General features: G+C 43.0%; 1 protein-coding gene across 5 annotated transcripts in view; it reads right to left on the bottom strand.

Moving 5' to 3' along the window:
- LOC112138617 (peroxidasin) overlaps window positions 1-14,295 on the bottom strand; it is a 96,654-nt gene that overhangs the window by 22,890 nt on the left and 59,469 nt on the right. For all 5 annotated transcript variants that reach the window (XM_024261192.2, XM_024261193.2, XM_024261194.2 and 2 more), the window contains 6 exons: window positions 10,181-10,298; window positions 8,747-8,916; window positions 4,290-4,562; window positions 3,847-4,122; window positions 2,029-2,141; window positions 1,713-1,869 (listed from right to left, as the gene is read on the bottom strand). In XM_024261192.2, coding sequence (XP_024116960.1) covers window positions 1,713-1,869; window positions 2,029-2,141; window positions 3,847-4,122; window positions 4,290-4,562; window positions 8,747-8,916; window positions 10,181-10,298 — 1,107 coding nt within the window. The remainder of the gene's footprint in view (window positions 1-1,712; window positions 1,870-2,028; window positions 2,142-3,846; window positions 4,123-4,289; window positions 4,563-8,746; window positions 8,917-10,180; window positions 10,299-14,295) is intronic.

The following is a 14,295-nucleotide window of genomic DNA, read 5'->3' as shown; positions in this document are numbered from 1 at the left end:
CCCCAAAGGGTTTGTTTTCTATAACATAGTTTCTTAGTTTCTGCAGAGCAGCAGTAGTTTATTGGAAATTCACCTCTGTTGACTGTGAGTGCAGCCTGCACATCTTTCACATCATCCCTTTGTTTACACTGTCTCCCTCTAGCTTACAGCCCCTCACTCTCCAAACTAACATTAGCAGTGCAACAAAAAAAGTGAGAAATCTCAGAGCTATTGAGTCGTACAGTTCTGACCCAGATTCCAGCGGACCAGGAAAACAAAGACATTCATGGATCTATTTGTCTGACGGTGGATGATCAGAATGTGGCGCAGCAGAGAGACTGTGGCCTGCTGATTGTAGTTTATAGGTAACAACTACAATATTTATGAGGCAGTTTTTCTTTTCTGCTCCTTATTCACATCGATTTGACTAAAGAAATACTCAGAAATACAGTTTAATCTTAATTTACTTTATTTATGTCCTTCATCATGACTAAAATGCTACAAGAACATGTTAAAAACACTAAAAGGAACATTTTCATTGGAGAGGGTCTTTAACAACTTCAAACTCATCTTTTCCAAGCCTCTTTTTATTTCCTCTTCTTCTCATTTCACCAGATATGTTGATTTCATCTTTGTACATTTAATGCTATTGTGTATGTTTTCTTGAAGTATCTGATAACATTTAAAAGCTCATTAAAATGTGTTATTACTATTATTATTATGGAAAGTAAATCATTTTGGCCAATCAAATGGCAACGTTTTTTAGAAAGTGTATTTCCGTACATTAATATGTAACTTTCAGTCTTCCTGTTACTTTCAAAACCGCGGCCTGTCAGACGAACATCCGCCTGTCGTCTGTCCTTCACACACATGTTAGAGACATCAATGAACACTTACTTTAACGGAGGTGGAGGCTAATATGTCCATAAAATAAAAACACATGTTGCTGCTTTTCTCCATTTGTGCTCCATAAGGAAGGTGGTTGTCATGGATATGCAACAATGCTCTGGGGTGTCATGTGACCTCCATCAGGTGTTTGCATGTTTTATACTGTCCTGAACAGAACTGTTCCACAACCACGGAACAGATCCGGGCTCATCCAAGGACACAGTGTGCTCTTAGCTGTTCTGAGTCATTAACCCTCTGGGTCATGGTGCTGTCTCGAAGACGCATGACCAAGGCTGAATGTTTCGACACGACGTACATTGCAATGCTAACTAGAGGACACAGCCAGCTCAATGGCTCTAAAGCTCAATATTTAGACATTTTCTCAGTGTAGCATCCCTGTTGTGTGAGCCTGTTTAATAAATACTTTTTTAACTATTCAATTCAACAACAAGTCAACATGCATTTCTAAATCTAAACTGTTTATTTTCAGAGTATTTTGCCAGTTTGAGGTTATTCTAGCGACAGCTGGGTTTCTGTGGTTGACGGGAGGAGACCAACAGGAAGATGACGTCACAACTTGGTTCAGAGAATGTTTGCAGTTAACTGTTTGCACTCACTCCTCCCTCCAAAAGTGAAACACATGACCCTTACCTACCCCCTACCTATCATCTGGACCCACAAGACAGCCCGCTGAACTTTTCTTTTCAAGGATTTTTTATCTTCTCTAGTGTCTGTGGCAGACATGAAATCCTGTCCAGCTTTGTGATGGGAGGATCACACATCAATGTAAGGATGGGGTCATCTGGACCCCATAAGAGAACACGAGGGTTAAAAACATCCCTTACCAGTAACAGTCAGCACCATGCCAGCAGCCTGGTAGCCTATAGGGTTGCGCGCAGTACACTCATAGCGCCCAGCATCTGCCGTACCCACGTCCCTCACCTCCAGGTAGCCTTCAGGACTGATGTGGAACTTTCCACTTTCTGTCACCTGTATTCCATCCTAAAACAAAGACACAAAGAAGCAGCAAGTCTAATGAATATTAACCATAGACACATCCCCTTTGCTAAAATGAATTTTATCAAGTTGCTCATTCTTATTCATCTGTTCTAACACCCCTGCCCAGTGTCAGGAGTTTTCTGCTAAGGTCCAGGCTCTGACCTTGTTCCAGGTGAGCACGGGCTCCGGCTGGCCCTGAGCTCTGCAGGGAATCCGCACATCCTGGCCAGACTCCACAGTCAGGTCCCTTGGAGCATTTGTGAAAACAGGCGTTACTGAATGAGTTAAAACATACACACATTAATTATTTATGGCTCACTGAAAAATACATGTCAAGTGCATATTGCAATCAAATTACTGCAGATTAAACTCTTTCACACAACACAGTCAGCAGAGAGCAATATTCAAAGCCTGTGGACACTGAGGAGCTGAAAGCTGCTTCACATCCACTGATACCACCATCCAGTTCATCTGGGCTCACTTTTCCCAGAGTAGATTGCAGAGCACTTTCAGTACAGCTTTGCATAGTTCTTTCACAGGGAGGAAACATGGTGCAACATGCACTTTAAAACATGTTAACAGGCTTTGCTACAAAGAAAAACCCAGCAATTTGAGGTTACACACCAACAAACTTTTGTGTAACCAAAGCCTGTCATTTTAGAGACACATGTAAACGTGTGTGTGCACACTCACGCACCTTTACATGGGCAAACACACACATGCATTCATCCGTTGGGAATGATGAAGTGCTTTCCCGTGCATAAAGTACGTGTGTATTTACCTATGAGGGTTTGCAGAACTCAGTCTGGTTTAGGATACTCTCCTAGATTTAACTTGAACTTGATGATGACCCAACAAAAAACAAAACCTGACAGAGGCTACAAACAGATATTTCCCTCTAACAACATTGACTAGCTTTTTGGTTTCTTGTACAAATAAGTCTCCATGAAGCCACAAAGCAAACAGCCCTACAGCAGAACACGATGTGTCACATTAGGACCACACACGGGTTACATTCAGCTCAGAGTGGAACTGTGGCATGTGCAAACAACAAAGTAGGTGGAGATGAGAGAAGCTTCACCACTCCCTCTCTGCACCCCCGTGAGCACAATGCCAACAGCTCCCTCCAGGAAGAGTCTGTGCTGCAAGCTCCGCCCCCAGTCTACAACAAAAACACACCCATCTTCTCCATGGAGCTGTGGCAGGAGATAAGCACCTCTCTGTACCAGGAACCACTCACTGAGACATCTTTCCAGGTGGTCTCAGTTCGTTTCCATTCGGACTAAACTTCAGTTCGCTCTGAGATTCCTCAGTCTGAATACGAAACGAACCGAGAGTGGAACAACTGAACCAAAGTGGCCACCGTACCGACAGTCATGTGATGTAAACACGGTAGGAATGAGGTGATCAGTGAGCCTCAGACAAATGTAGAACATTAGATTATCATGTTACCCAAAAGGAAATAATTGGTCCAACTGGTTACTTGTTAGAACGTTTATTTTAACTGAAAAACGTAAAACGGTGCGCGGGCTGTCATCTTAAAGCTCTAGTGTAGTTTTAACAGAATTCTCTTCAAAACAATGTCATAAAACCACAACGATGAGACACGGAAACTCATTCAAATGTGTTTGGATGAATTCATCCTCAATAAAACAACTTTTAACGTGATCCACATTGATTCTACCAACGTGTTTTTTAGCGTGAGTACCTGTAGCGTCTCTAGTAACCGTCATGCAGGATTTCTCTGCAGTTTCAAACCAGCTGTAAAAATGTTTAACCCGGCCTTCATACGGACACTCAAAACCTGACTGGTTTGGATTTTTCTTGATTAGCATTTCTCGCCGATTGGAAGCAGAAACCTGAAACTATTACAGTGAAAATAGTGACGCACACTGAGCCCCCCCCCACCACACACACACCTCCCTCACACGAATGCACACACCCCCACACACACACACACACACCCCCACACACACTCGCCTCTCTGCTCGATCCTGAGTTGAACTGAAGTGCGAACAGTCCCAACGGCGCTCACGGCCTGACACTCATACTGGCCCTCATCATGGGCCACAACGCGAGTGATGCGCAGCGTCCCGGACGACAGGATGACATGACGACGGTCCAGTGGCAGGGGGCTTCCACCTCGAGTCCAGGCAATTACAGGCTGTGGGTAACCATTGGCCTCACAAGGGAACTCGACTGTGTGACTCTCGAGGACGGTCTGGTCCTGTGGAGTGACTGTGAACTGTGGGGTGGCTGCATGACAGAAGTCCATGGGTTATATGGGCACATGACAAACAATGCGCTCTTTTTGTAAAAATAATACAATCCTAGAGTGCTGCAACATTTTATTTTCCCCTGCCATTATTAAGGAGTCAATCTATCTTTTAGTTTGAACTTGGTAGCACTCGCCTCTGCCTTACCTTGAACAATGATGAATGCCGTTGCATGTATTGTGTCCACATTATTAGAAGCAAAACAGGTGTACTGTCCTCCATCAGTTTGGAGCACGTTCTGGATATAAAGCCCACCAGAGGTAGTAATTGTGATGCGGGGGTCGTTTGGCAGTGGAGTGCGGTCTCCTTTGGTCCAGGACACTCTTGGCTGTGGCTGACCTGTAGCACTGCACTCCAAGGTCACACTCTCCCCAACCAGAACCTCTGTGTTCTGGGGCTGAATTACAAAGCTTGGACGAGCTGGAGGAACACAAGACAGAATGTATTAAGATTATTGCTATAATAATCCATAATGAGAAATGATCACCTCCACACTGGTTGGCACAATTTTGAGGGAAAGACATTTGAAATATAAACTGCAACTCAAACAATTAAAGGGGTCATACCATGATTTTCTTAAGTCCTTCAGAGTAAACTATATCCATGTATATGATCTCATACACTGCTCTCAAAAATTAAAGGAGCACTTTAAAGAAACACATTAGATACATCAGATCTCAATATGAAGTTGGATATCTATACAAAAAACGACAGGGCAGTGTTTTAGGAACAAAAGGATGCCAAGTCTTTTAATGGAAATAAAAGTTTTCAGCCTACAGAGGCTCAACTGTGTAGACACCATCAAATCAGAGTGAAATGAAGATGTGGCAGGCTAGTCCATATTTTCCTAAACTTAATTTCTGCAACTCAAATTGCTTTTCAGTATCTTGTGTGACCCCCACCAGCTTGTATGCATGCTTGACAACGTGGCGGCATGCTCCTAATGAGACGACGGATGGTGTCTTGTGGCATTTCCTCCCAGATCTGTGTGAGGGCATCCCTGAGCTGTTGTACAGTCTGAGGAGCAACCTGGCGGCGCCTAATGGACCGAAACATAATGTCCCAGAGATGTTCTATTGGGTTTAAGTCAGGGGATGGTGAAGGCCATTCAATTGTTTCAATTCCTTCATCCTCCAGGTACTGCCTGCATACTCTTGACACGTGAGGGCGGGCATTGTCGTGCATTAGGAGGAAACCAGGACCTACTGCACCAGCGTAGGGTCTGACAATGGGTTCAAGGATTTCATCTGGATACCTTATGGCAGTCAGAGCACCATTTCCTAGGCAGTAGAGGTCTGTGCGTCCCTCCATGGATATGCCTCCCCAGACCATCACTGACCCACCACCAAACCTGTCATGTTGAACCACGTTGTAGGCAGCATAACGTTCTCCTCGTCTTCTCCAGACTCTTTCACGTCTATCACAGGTGCTCAGGGTGAACCTGCTCTCGTCTGTGAAAAGTACAGGGCGCCAGTGGTGGACTTGCCAATTCTGGTGTTCTTGAGCAAATGCCAGTGGAGCTCCACGGTGCTGGGCAGTGAGCACAGGGCCCACTACTAGTAATGGGTCGGTCACGAACGAAACGGCTCTTTGAAGTGAACGACGCGAGCCGGCTCCTCGCTGGGAGCCGAAAGTCGGGAGCCGTGTCTTTTCTCTCTCACCTCCTCTCTCTCACTCCCTTTTTTTCTCCGCATGTCCCACGTGATTGGTCAATATTTTTTTTGGTACGTGTGTGTTCGCGCTGAGCAGAGGAGGAGGGGCGGTAGTTACACTTGCAGCAACAACAGTAGCAAAGCACACGGAGGGAAAGCCTCTCTCTCACTCCCTTTTTTTCTCCTCATGTCGCACGCGATTGGTCAATATGTGTTTGTGCCGCGAGTTCGCGCTGCGCAGAGGAGGAGGTTACACTCGCGGCGCACAGAAGGAAAGAGAAAAAGATAGTCAGTGGCCACAAGACAAACAGTATAACATTAAGGTAAAACAATGAGTGACACAAGAAAACGCAGCAAAATATGGGAGTATTTCACTGTTACAGATGAAACAAAAGCACTTTTTAATCTATATTTTTATGTTGTGGTTTGCAGTGTTTTATATTGTTTTCAAGTTGAATTTGTTTACAAAGAGATGGTTAAAAATTTGATAGAACAGCTCTGTTGAGTAGTAAATAGTTGATTTTTGTATTTTATTATAATTTTTATTCATTTTTCTGTTTATATGACTGAAATAAAATCATATTTACAAAAAAAAAACAAGTTTTTTTTATTAGTAATACATTTTGTGCATAATTTTATATAATTGTTGATAATAAATTACTTAAAGCAAGAAAACAACCTAAAGAGCCGTTTGGGAGCCGAAAGAGTCTGTTCTTTTTGGTGAGCCGATCCGAAAGAGCCGGCTCCCTTAAAGGAGCCGGAATTCCCATCACTACCCACTACAGGACGTGGGGCCCTCAGGCCACCTTCATGAAGTCTGTTCCTGATTGTTTGGGTAGAGACATTCACACCAGTGGCCCTCTGGAGGTCATTCTGTAGGGCACGAGCAGTGCTCAGCCTGTTCCGCCTTGCACAAAGGAGCAGGTATGGGTCCTGCTGAGGGGTTGAGGACCTTCTACGGCCCTGTCCAGCTCTCCCAGAATAACCACCAGTCTCCTGAAATCTCCTCCATGTTCTGGAGATTGTGCTGGGAGACACATTAAACCTTCTTGCTGCAGCACGTGTGGATGTGCCATCCTGGAGAAGTTGAACAACCTGTGCAACTTCTGTAGGGTTAAGGAATCTCCTCATACTGCCAGTAGAGATAATTATCAAGCCAAAATCAGCACGAGTGGAAAACCAGCCAAAAAAGATCAAGAGGGAGAAACTTGAAATGACCTCCACATGTAACACCAGTCCTGTTTGGAGGGTTTTCTAATGGTTGCCACTGAAGTGCACCTGTTGTCAATTCATGAACACCAATACAGCTGAAATTGATTAACGAGGCCCTCAGCTGGTTAACCAACCAGAAAATTATCAGACAGGTTTAATTCAATTCATGCCAGGCCCAATAAAAAAGTGTTCCTTTAATTTTTGTGAGCAGTGTATTACCTTTGGAACACTAAAACAAATTATTCATGAAATAGGAGGTACTTATGCAAATTATTTTCATATCCAGAAGTAAAAGGACTTGATCTCTGAGGCTCCGCCTTTTTACTCCTTGAGGGTGCCGCCCATTTCAGGACGTCAACCTAGAGCCACTGTCCTCAGCGTGTCACCCACAAAAAAACATCCATTTAGAAAAAAATGTTGATGTACATACTGTGTATCCTGGGCGTTTCTCCCTTAGAATTTGGCACAGACAGAATGGTGATGGCTAATGGGCTAATTTTGCTGTGAAATTTGGTCAAAAAACGCAGACAAAAACAAATGTTTTCCATCTGTCTGCTTGTGCTATTCTCAGATACATTCAGGATCCATCTCAACATGTCGTGGAGAATTCTCACTAGAATGTTCTTTGGTGGGTGCCACCGCACCAAGTTTGAACACAAAATCGAATGAGCGTTTCTTTATCATTCCTGAACTGGCTCACAACAGACAGCCGGCGTCTGCATAACTGTGGGGAGGCTCGCAAAGCTAGCTGATTACTGCTAGCTTTGTGGAGACAGTGTTTGTGTTAGCCTGGGGGCAGAGCAGACTCTTCCTAGAGGGGCGGTTTTTAACTTGTGATGTAAGAATGTGAGGACCCGCTCGTTTTTGTGGGTATGGGAGGGGCTGGTTCAGAGTGCACAGGGTTTTAGAGGATAACTCAGAAATGTGTGAATGGATCAACATTCCACTTTGGGGTTCTTTATAGAGAGGAATGAACAGTATAATGCACTGAAAAGCTCAAAAAGTGGAGTTTTCATGGTTGGGCCCCTTTAAGAAAAGGTTATTTTTTTAGTAACTCATAAAACTTTAGATGAAAACTTAACACCTTGCTGTTGGTTTGTTTGTAAGAACTCTGTGGCCTCATTTGGTCAGTGATTTGAGTGGAATCAGGACATACAGTGGTGGACAAAAGTGTTGGTAGCCCTCAGTTAAAGAAGGACAAACCCACAATTCTCACTGAAATCACTCAAAACTTACAAAAGTAACAATAAATAAAACACCTGTGATGTCAATTAAAGGACACACCTGAGTTAATCATGTCACTCTGGTCAAATAGTTTTCAATCTTTTATTGAGGTACCATCATTTTTGTCCAGGCCTGTTTCATTAGTTTGTTTTTTAAATAATTATGTTAATCAACAATTCAAAATTGATGGCTGATTTTGATTGTTTTGATTGTTGAATGTTCTATTTTTTTTTAGTTTATTGTTACTTTTGTAAGTTTCAAGTGATTTCAGTGAGAATTGTGGGTTTGTCCTTCTTTAACTGAGGGAGACCAACACTTTTGTCCACCACTGTATATTCAGAAGGAAGAATTTGAGTTTACATCCTAATTTAGTAGGAAGTGAATCACTCCTCAAAACAGTGATGACCCCGGTATCTACAGAGCGCCACCATTTTAGACAGTGACGGACTTAAGAGGATGGAAGCAAACGTAGACAATGGAAGGTTAGACTGAAAAGAGAACAGCTCCATCACTCACTGGGGGCCCCAAAGTATCGCAGAGTGACCTGTGAAGTCTTGACCTCCCCGGCTACATTTCTAGCCATGCATTGGTAGACTCCCTGATCGGTCTCTCTGGTGTCTTGGATCATCAGCGTGCCATCTTCCAGTAGGTTCAGACGACTGTCATCCCGCATGTTTAAAGCATTGCTGCAAGCAAAAAAATGAAATAAGCAACTGACCATTTCACAATAAATAGCATAAAAATGTGTGCCATCTACGGTAAACCCTCTCCCTGTGCTTTTTACTCATTTAGTGCATTGTTTTAATCAGTTGTTAGATAAACAAAGAGGGATTTTTCATAAATTTCATGTTTTGCAGTTAGTAGACTGTTCATAAGTCAGTTTGGCTGCCAAGTTGACAAAGGAGAGACACGTTTTAATGTAGACTGAGGCTTTTCTGACAAACCTCCCTGCACTCTGTCCTGCGACTCACACCCATAAGCAGGAAATTAAGACTACAGTCACATATGCCAAAGCGCCACTGCACTATGACCTCACTGCAACATTTCTCCTCTAAATAGGCAGTGGTATTTGTAATCAGACGGCAGCAGCCGCATGTTTACACGCTGCGTTGCAACAGCCCAGGTTTTAAAGAAAATGTTGAATTGAGTGATGACTGGATGCATGATCTGGGGGCGCCCGGGAACATCTAGAGGCCGTGCCGCAGCAGCGCCATCACTGACTCTGTGGTCCCCAACCACCGGGCTGCGGACCGGTACCGGTCCGTGGATTTTGAGTCTCTACAATCTTTTATTTTGAAAAATAACGGGGTTCTCTCTGCTACACCTCTGATCACTCGGATCCAGCCTGTTTGCACAACATTCATATGAACTGGTTTGATGTTCCACTGATGTTATTACCTGGAGTCATTATTAATATGTATTTTGTGTTCTTGTTGTTTGCAGTGGCCAAATACTTCTTACCTCTAACTGTATTTTTAAATTGTCTCATTTTTTCTTTAATTCCAAACATGGTCTGAATGACAATGTAACGCAGGGGTGCCCATTCCTGGTCCTCGAGATGTACCACCCTGCCTGTTTTCCAGCTCTCCCTGCACTGCTTGCTGCTGATTACCTGGACCAGGTGTGTTCATTCAATCAGAGTGTAAAGACATCTGACTAAGCTAAGAAGCAGCTGGCAGAGCTTGGAGATTTGGACAACAGACAGGGTGGTGGATCTCGAGGACCTGGAATGAGCAGCCCTGTTGTAACGCATCAGCTGGTCAACGTTTTTGAAAAATGTTCAGAATTGGCTGATCATTCTGATCTCAGCTGACAAACAAACAAACATAAAAAATAAAAATAGTTTTGTCAACATCAATGCACATGCAAAAATAATCTGTGTTGGTGACTCTCTCTTCTGAGCTCTGAATCCAGGTTTACTGTACAGCTGGGAGCCGGACTGTTCCGTACTTGTTCCTGAGCCAGATGATCTGTGGTTTTGGGTTTCCTTCCGCTCTGCAGGTGAAGTAGACGGTGTTTCCTGACGTCACATCGACATCTTGAGGCTCAGAGGTAATTCTAGGCACCTCTGGAAGAAAGAATCAGAGAAGAACCAAACTGTAATAATCCAACAGTTCTGTGTTTCCACATGCAGGATAATCTGAATTCTTCTTCACACACGATATGAACACATGCACGCACACACACAGACTCCATATAATTGTTGGAATTATGGCTCTGGAGGCGGGACATCGGCGGGCTGTCCAGTACCTCCTCACTCATTCATTCCTTCCTCTAGTCAGCTGGGTGGAGGAGGAGCCATGAAGCACCGAACGCGATTTGTGTGACAAATTCTCGTGCCCCGCGCGGGGAATTTGCTGCTGTCGCCACGCCGCGTGTCGAAGGGGCTACCAGCTCCGTCTGTGGATGTCTCTCTCAGAATGAATGAGAGACACATATGATGTCGAGGAATACGTTTTTTTGACGTGCTGACTGTTCCTAACCAGAACTCCACAAGCTCCGAGCCGCAAACCTGTAGCCCGCCCCGCGCGGCGATCTGCATTGCTCTAAATCCAAATCCTCCAGTTGAAGTCAAGTAGATCCAGTAACGTCTGGATCAAAACTGGGCGGCTGGATTGCTCCCATATTACACTCTGTTTCTTTGCTACGCTAATGTTAGCTTGGGCTTCTGAGATGCTATAAGCCAGCGGTAGAAAGTGCAAACAAAGGAATGCTGGGAAATTTGTGAGGTTAACTACCACAACTACAATCTAGAGCTAATGTGTCCAAGTCGAGGCCCAGGGGCCGGATCCGGCCCTCCAGGTAATTCTATCCGGCCCCCTAGATCATTTTAATTTATTGTTATTAATGACCTGATGTTATCTTGCGCTCATTTCTAACTTGTATAATTTTGACAAAATATATTTTTATGGAGAGTAAAATATTGAAAGTTATTTAGGGTTTAAGTTGATTTATTCTGGAATAATATTCCTGCCTTTTATTATTAACAATTATGTTAAAAAGTTCCGGTTTTAAAGTTTTAAAACTTAGTTTAGGAGTGTTCATTAAATGTTTATCCTGTTCGGCCCGTGACCCGAGGTGTGATCTGGATTTGGGCCCCTGTGTGATTGAGTCTGACACCTCTGATCTAGAGGCTAATTTCAAATGAGCTCCAGCTGTTTTGCAGAAAATGTTTCACAAACTGACAGGCTTTTTGATTTGGGCTAAAAACTGCATGATCACAAATACAAGACCACTGTGAACACTTTGACAATAGGAAAAAATAAAGTTGGAGTGGAACTTTGAAGCGTGTTTTCTAGCAGAGATCATCTGTCTGGCATTCCCATAAGCAGACCGCCGGAGTATGATTGGTTATATTGGGAAGGAATGTTATGTTAGCACCATTAAATAGCTGTTGAAATGACATAAAAGTTATAATCAGCTGCTAGGGTGCCTGTCTGCCAGACATGGATTGTGTTACAGAGGTCCTGGAGGATATGCAGAGCAAAGCCGTGATAAAAAGACTTTTTTTTTCTGACATGCATTTTAAAACAGTGGTAGCCTTCTTCCACTGCATACATCAACTTCTGTTTAGGTTACTGATTAATTTGCATTTCATTTAATAGTCTGAAAACAGAATATTTTTGGTTTACACATATCAAACATTTGTAAAGTACATCACCTGAAAGAAGCACAAATGTTAATTCTTTTGTATTATCCGCTAAGTTCCATATCACTTTGTTCTAAGTTATCAGACCTGAGTGAGCTGCTGGCTCGGGCAGTGCTGCTCCTCGAGTCTTATTGTCAAAAGAATCACAACTGGAAGCATTATATTAACACATTCCACCAAACTAGGAAGATCCATTATTTAGAGAGAGAAGGGAAATACAGATCGTTTTAAATACACGTCTTTATTTTTAGTTCTATGTAGTTGTCTTGCATTTGACAACACGTTTCCAGTAAAAAAACAAGTCTTATGTTTGTAAACTTCCCTACAGCATGCAGACAGTGGAGAGTCAAAGACAGATGACTAAAATAAAATTAGGATTTCATAGCCGAAGGCCAAGTGAGAAGCGTACATGTCTACAGAAAGAATGACGACAGATCCCTCAGCAGGCAGGCTTTGGCTTGCCTTCAGTATGCCGTTGATGCCGAGTCTCGATCCTTTGTCTGTTACAGTCTGGACACACTTTCTCAAGTTTCACAAAAGCACAGACTCACCCAGATGAACTGGGTCCTGCTGACAAGAACTACACCAGACTTCTCCTACCAGCCAGCGACTTCATTTTGAAAATCCTCTATATACAGACAGTTTTGAAAAGCAGATGGACATGCACCAATGCAAAGTTTAAAGAGATCAGACCATAAAAAAAACAACTTTTTGAGCTTTTAAGTGTATTATACTGTTCAATCCTTACTATAAAGAACCCCAAAGCGGTATTTTGATCCGTTCACACATTTAACCCTTTCACTCTCCTTGGCTTGTTCACATTAAAAGTGGGGTCATCTGGACCCCACAAGACAGTGCGCTGAACTTTTTTTATCATTGATTTTTGAGTTTCACTAATGTCCATGGCAGACATAAAATCCTGTCCACCTTTGTCCACATTTTTCATGGAAGGAATCACACATCAATATGTGGGTGGAGTCATCTGGACCCAAAGAGAGCGGAAGGGTTAAGAGTAATCCTTTAAAAAATGGGCTGTCAACAGCAGCCCCTCCCATACCCACGAAAACGAGCAGGTCCTCATCATCTGACGTCACAGAGTGAGACCGCCCCTTTCAGGAAGAGTCTGCTCTGACAGCTCCGCCCCCAGTCAAACATCAACACTCAATTTCTCCACGGAGCTAATGATGATCAGCAGAAAACTTTCATTTTGGATGCAGGATACCATAAATCTTCCAGTTGTGTCCTGTCTTCAATAAATTCCAGCTCAAACAGGAGTTTGTTACTTTAGACGCCGGGTTGCCCCCGCCGCCACCCTAGTGGGGCACAGTGCAGATGCAGAGTGTATTTAAATCCTTAGATGTTTATTTTTGAGGGAGAAACAGTCACACTGCTGAAGAACGTCTCTAGGATCATGTGATGAAATGGCCGGCACCCACAGACAGTGGCAAGTGGAGCTTCAAGAATAGAGTCGTTTTACTTCCATGTAGGAAAATACTCTCCAAAATTACCCCATATTTCATAAATACTTAATATTTTAGTGTTCCAAAGGTAATATATGATTATATAGATTACTCTGAAAGGCTCAAGAAAATCGTGGTATGGCCCCTTTAACACTAATGTGTAATGATTTAATAACCTGAATATATTTAGGCAACTTTAAAAATGAAAGAGTTACATCGTCTTTGATCATATATAATGGTTCCATGCAGCATAAAATACAGATAAGGAACACTTTTGATTCAAGAAGGGTACTGTATTTATATGTACAACTTTTGAGATTGAATTGTAAAACTAAAAGGTTTAGGTGATGGAACCAATGCAAAATTCCGATTATCTAGATGAGGCCAACCAGACAACTTCTAAAAGACGGAACAAGAAGCTCCTTCTGGTCGGACAACAAGGAGTCAAGACTGACCAACAGTTTTCTCAGATCTGCAACACTGCCAGCTGTGTTGGAGGACAGGAACAGTTGGGTGTCTGCAGACCTCAGACAGAGAAAATACTCCAGTGTGAACATCTGTGTGTGGGAGTGGACGCACAAGTCAGGATGACTAACCATGTCTGCGGCTGGCAGGAAGCAAAGACAAAGACTTTGTAGCATTTTAGAGCTGGTTTACGTGACGATCAGATGCATCGCATGAGCAACAAGCCAGTTTCATGCAGAGGATTTCCGCTTGTGCTGTCATGTGATTCATGGTTCTGTAATCGTGACCTGCAATTCATTTATCTAATTAATCTACTTTAATCACAGTTATTCTTAACTTTATAGTAGCTGTAAAAAGCCTCATTTTTGGAATATTTTAATTTAAATTTGTGAGATTGTCCCTCAGTAAAAGAGGAAAATACAACTAAAGTGGCTTTAGGTCGTTTTTTTATTATAACAGACTTACTACCTTTACTTTACACCACTGAGGGG

This window comes from Oryzias melastigma, unplaced genomic scaffold, assembly GCF_002922805.2.
Source record: "Oryzias melastigma strain HK-1 unplaced genomic scaffold, ASM292280v2 sc00184, whole genome shotgun sequence".
Lineage (NCBI taxonomy): Eukaryota > Metazoa > Chordata > Actinopteri > Beloniformes > Adrianichthyidae > Oryzias > Oryzias melastigma.
Note: the sequence above shows the minus strand (reverse complement) of the source record. Positions and strands in the feature narration are given on the sequence as shown.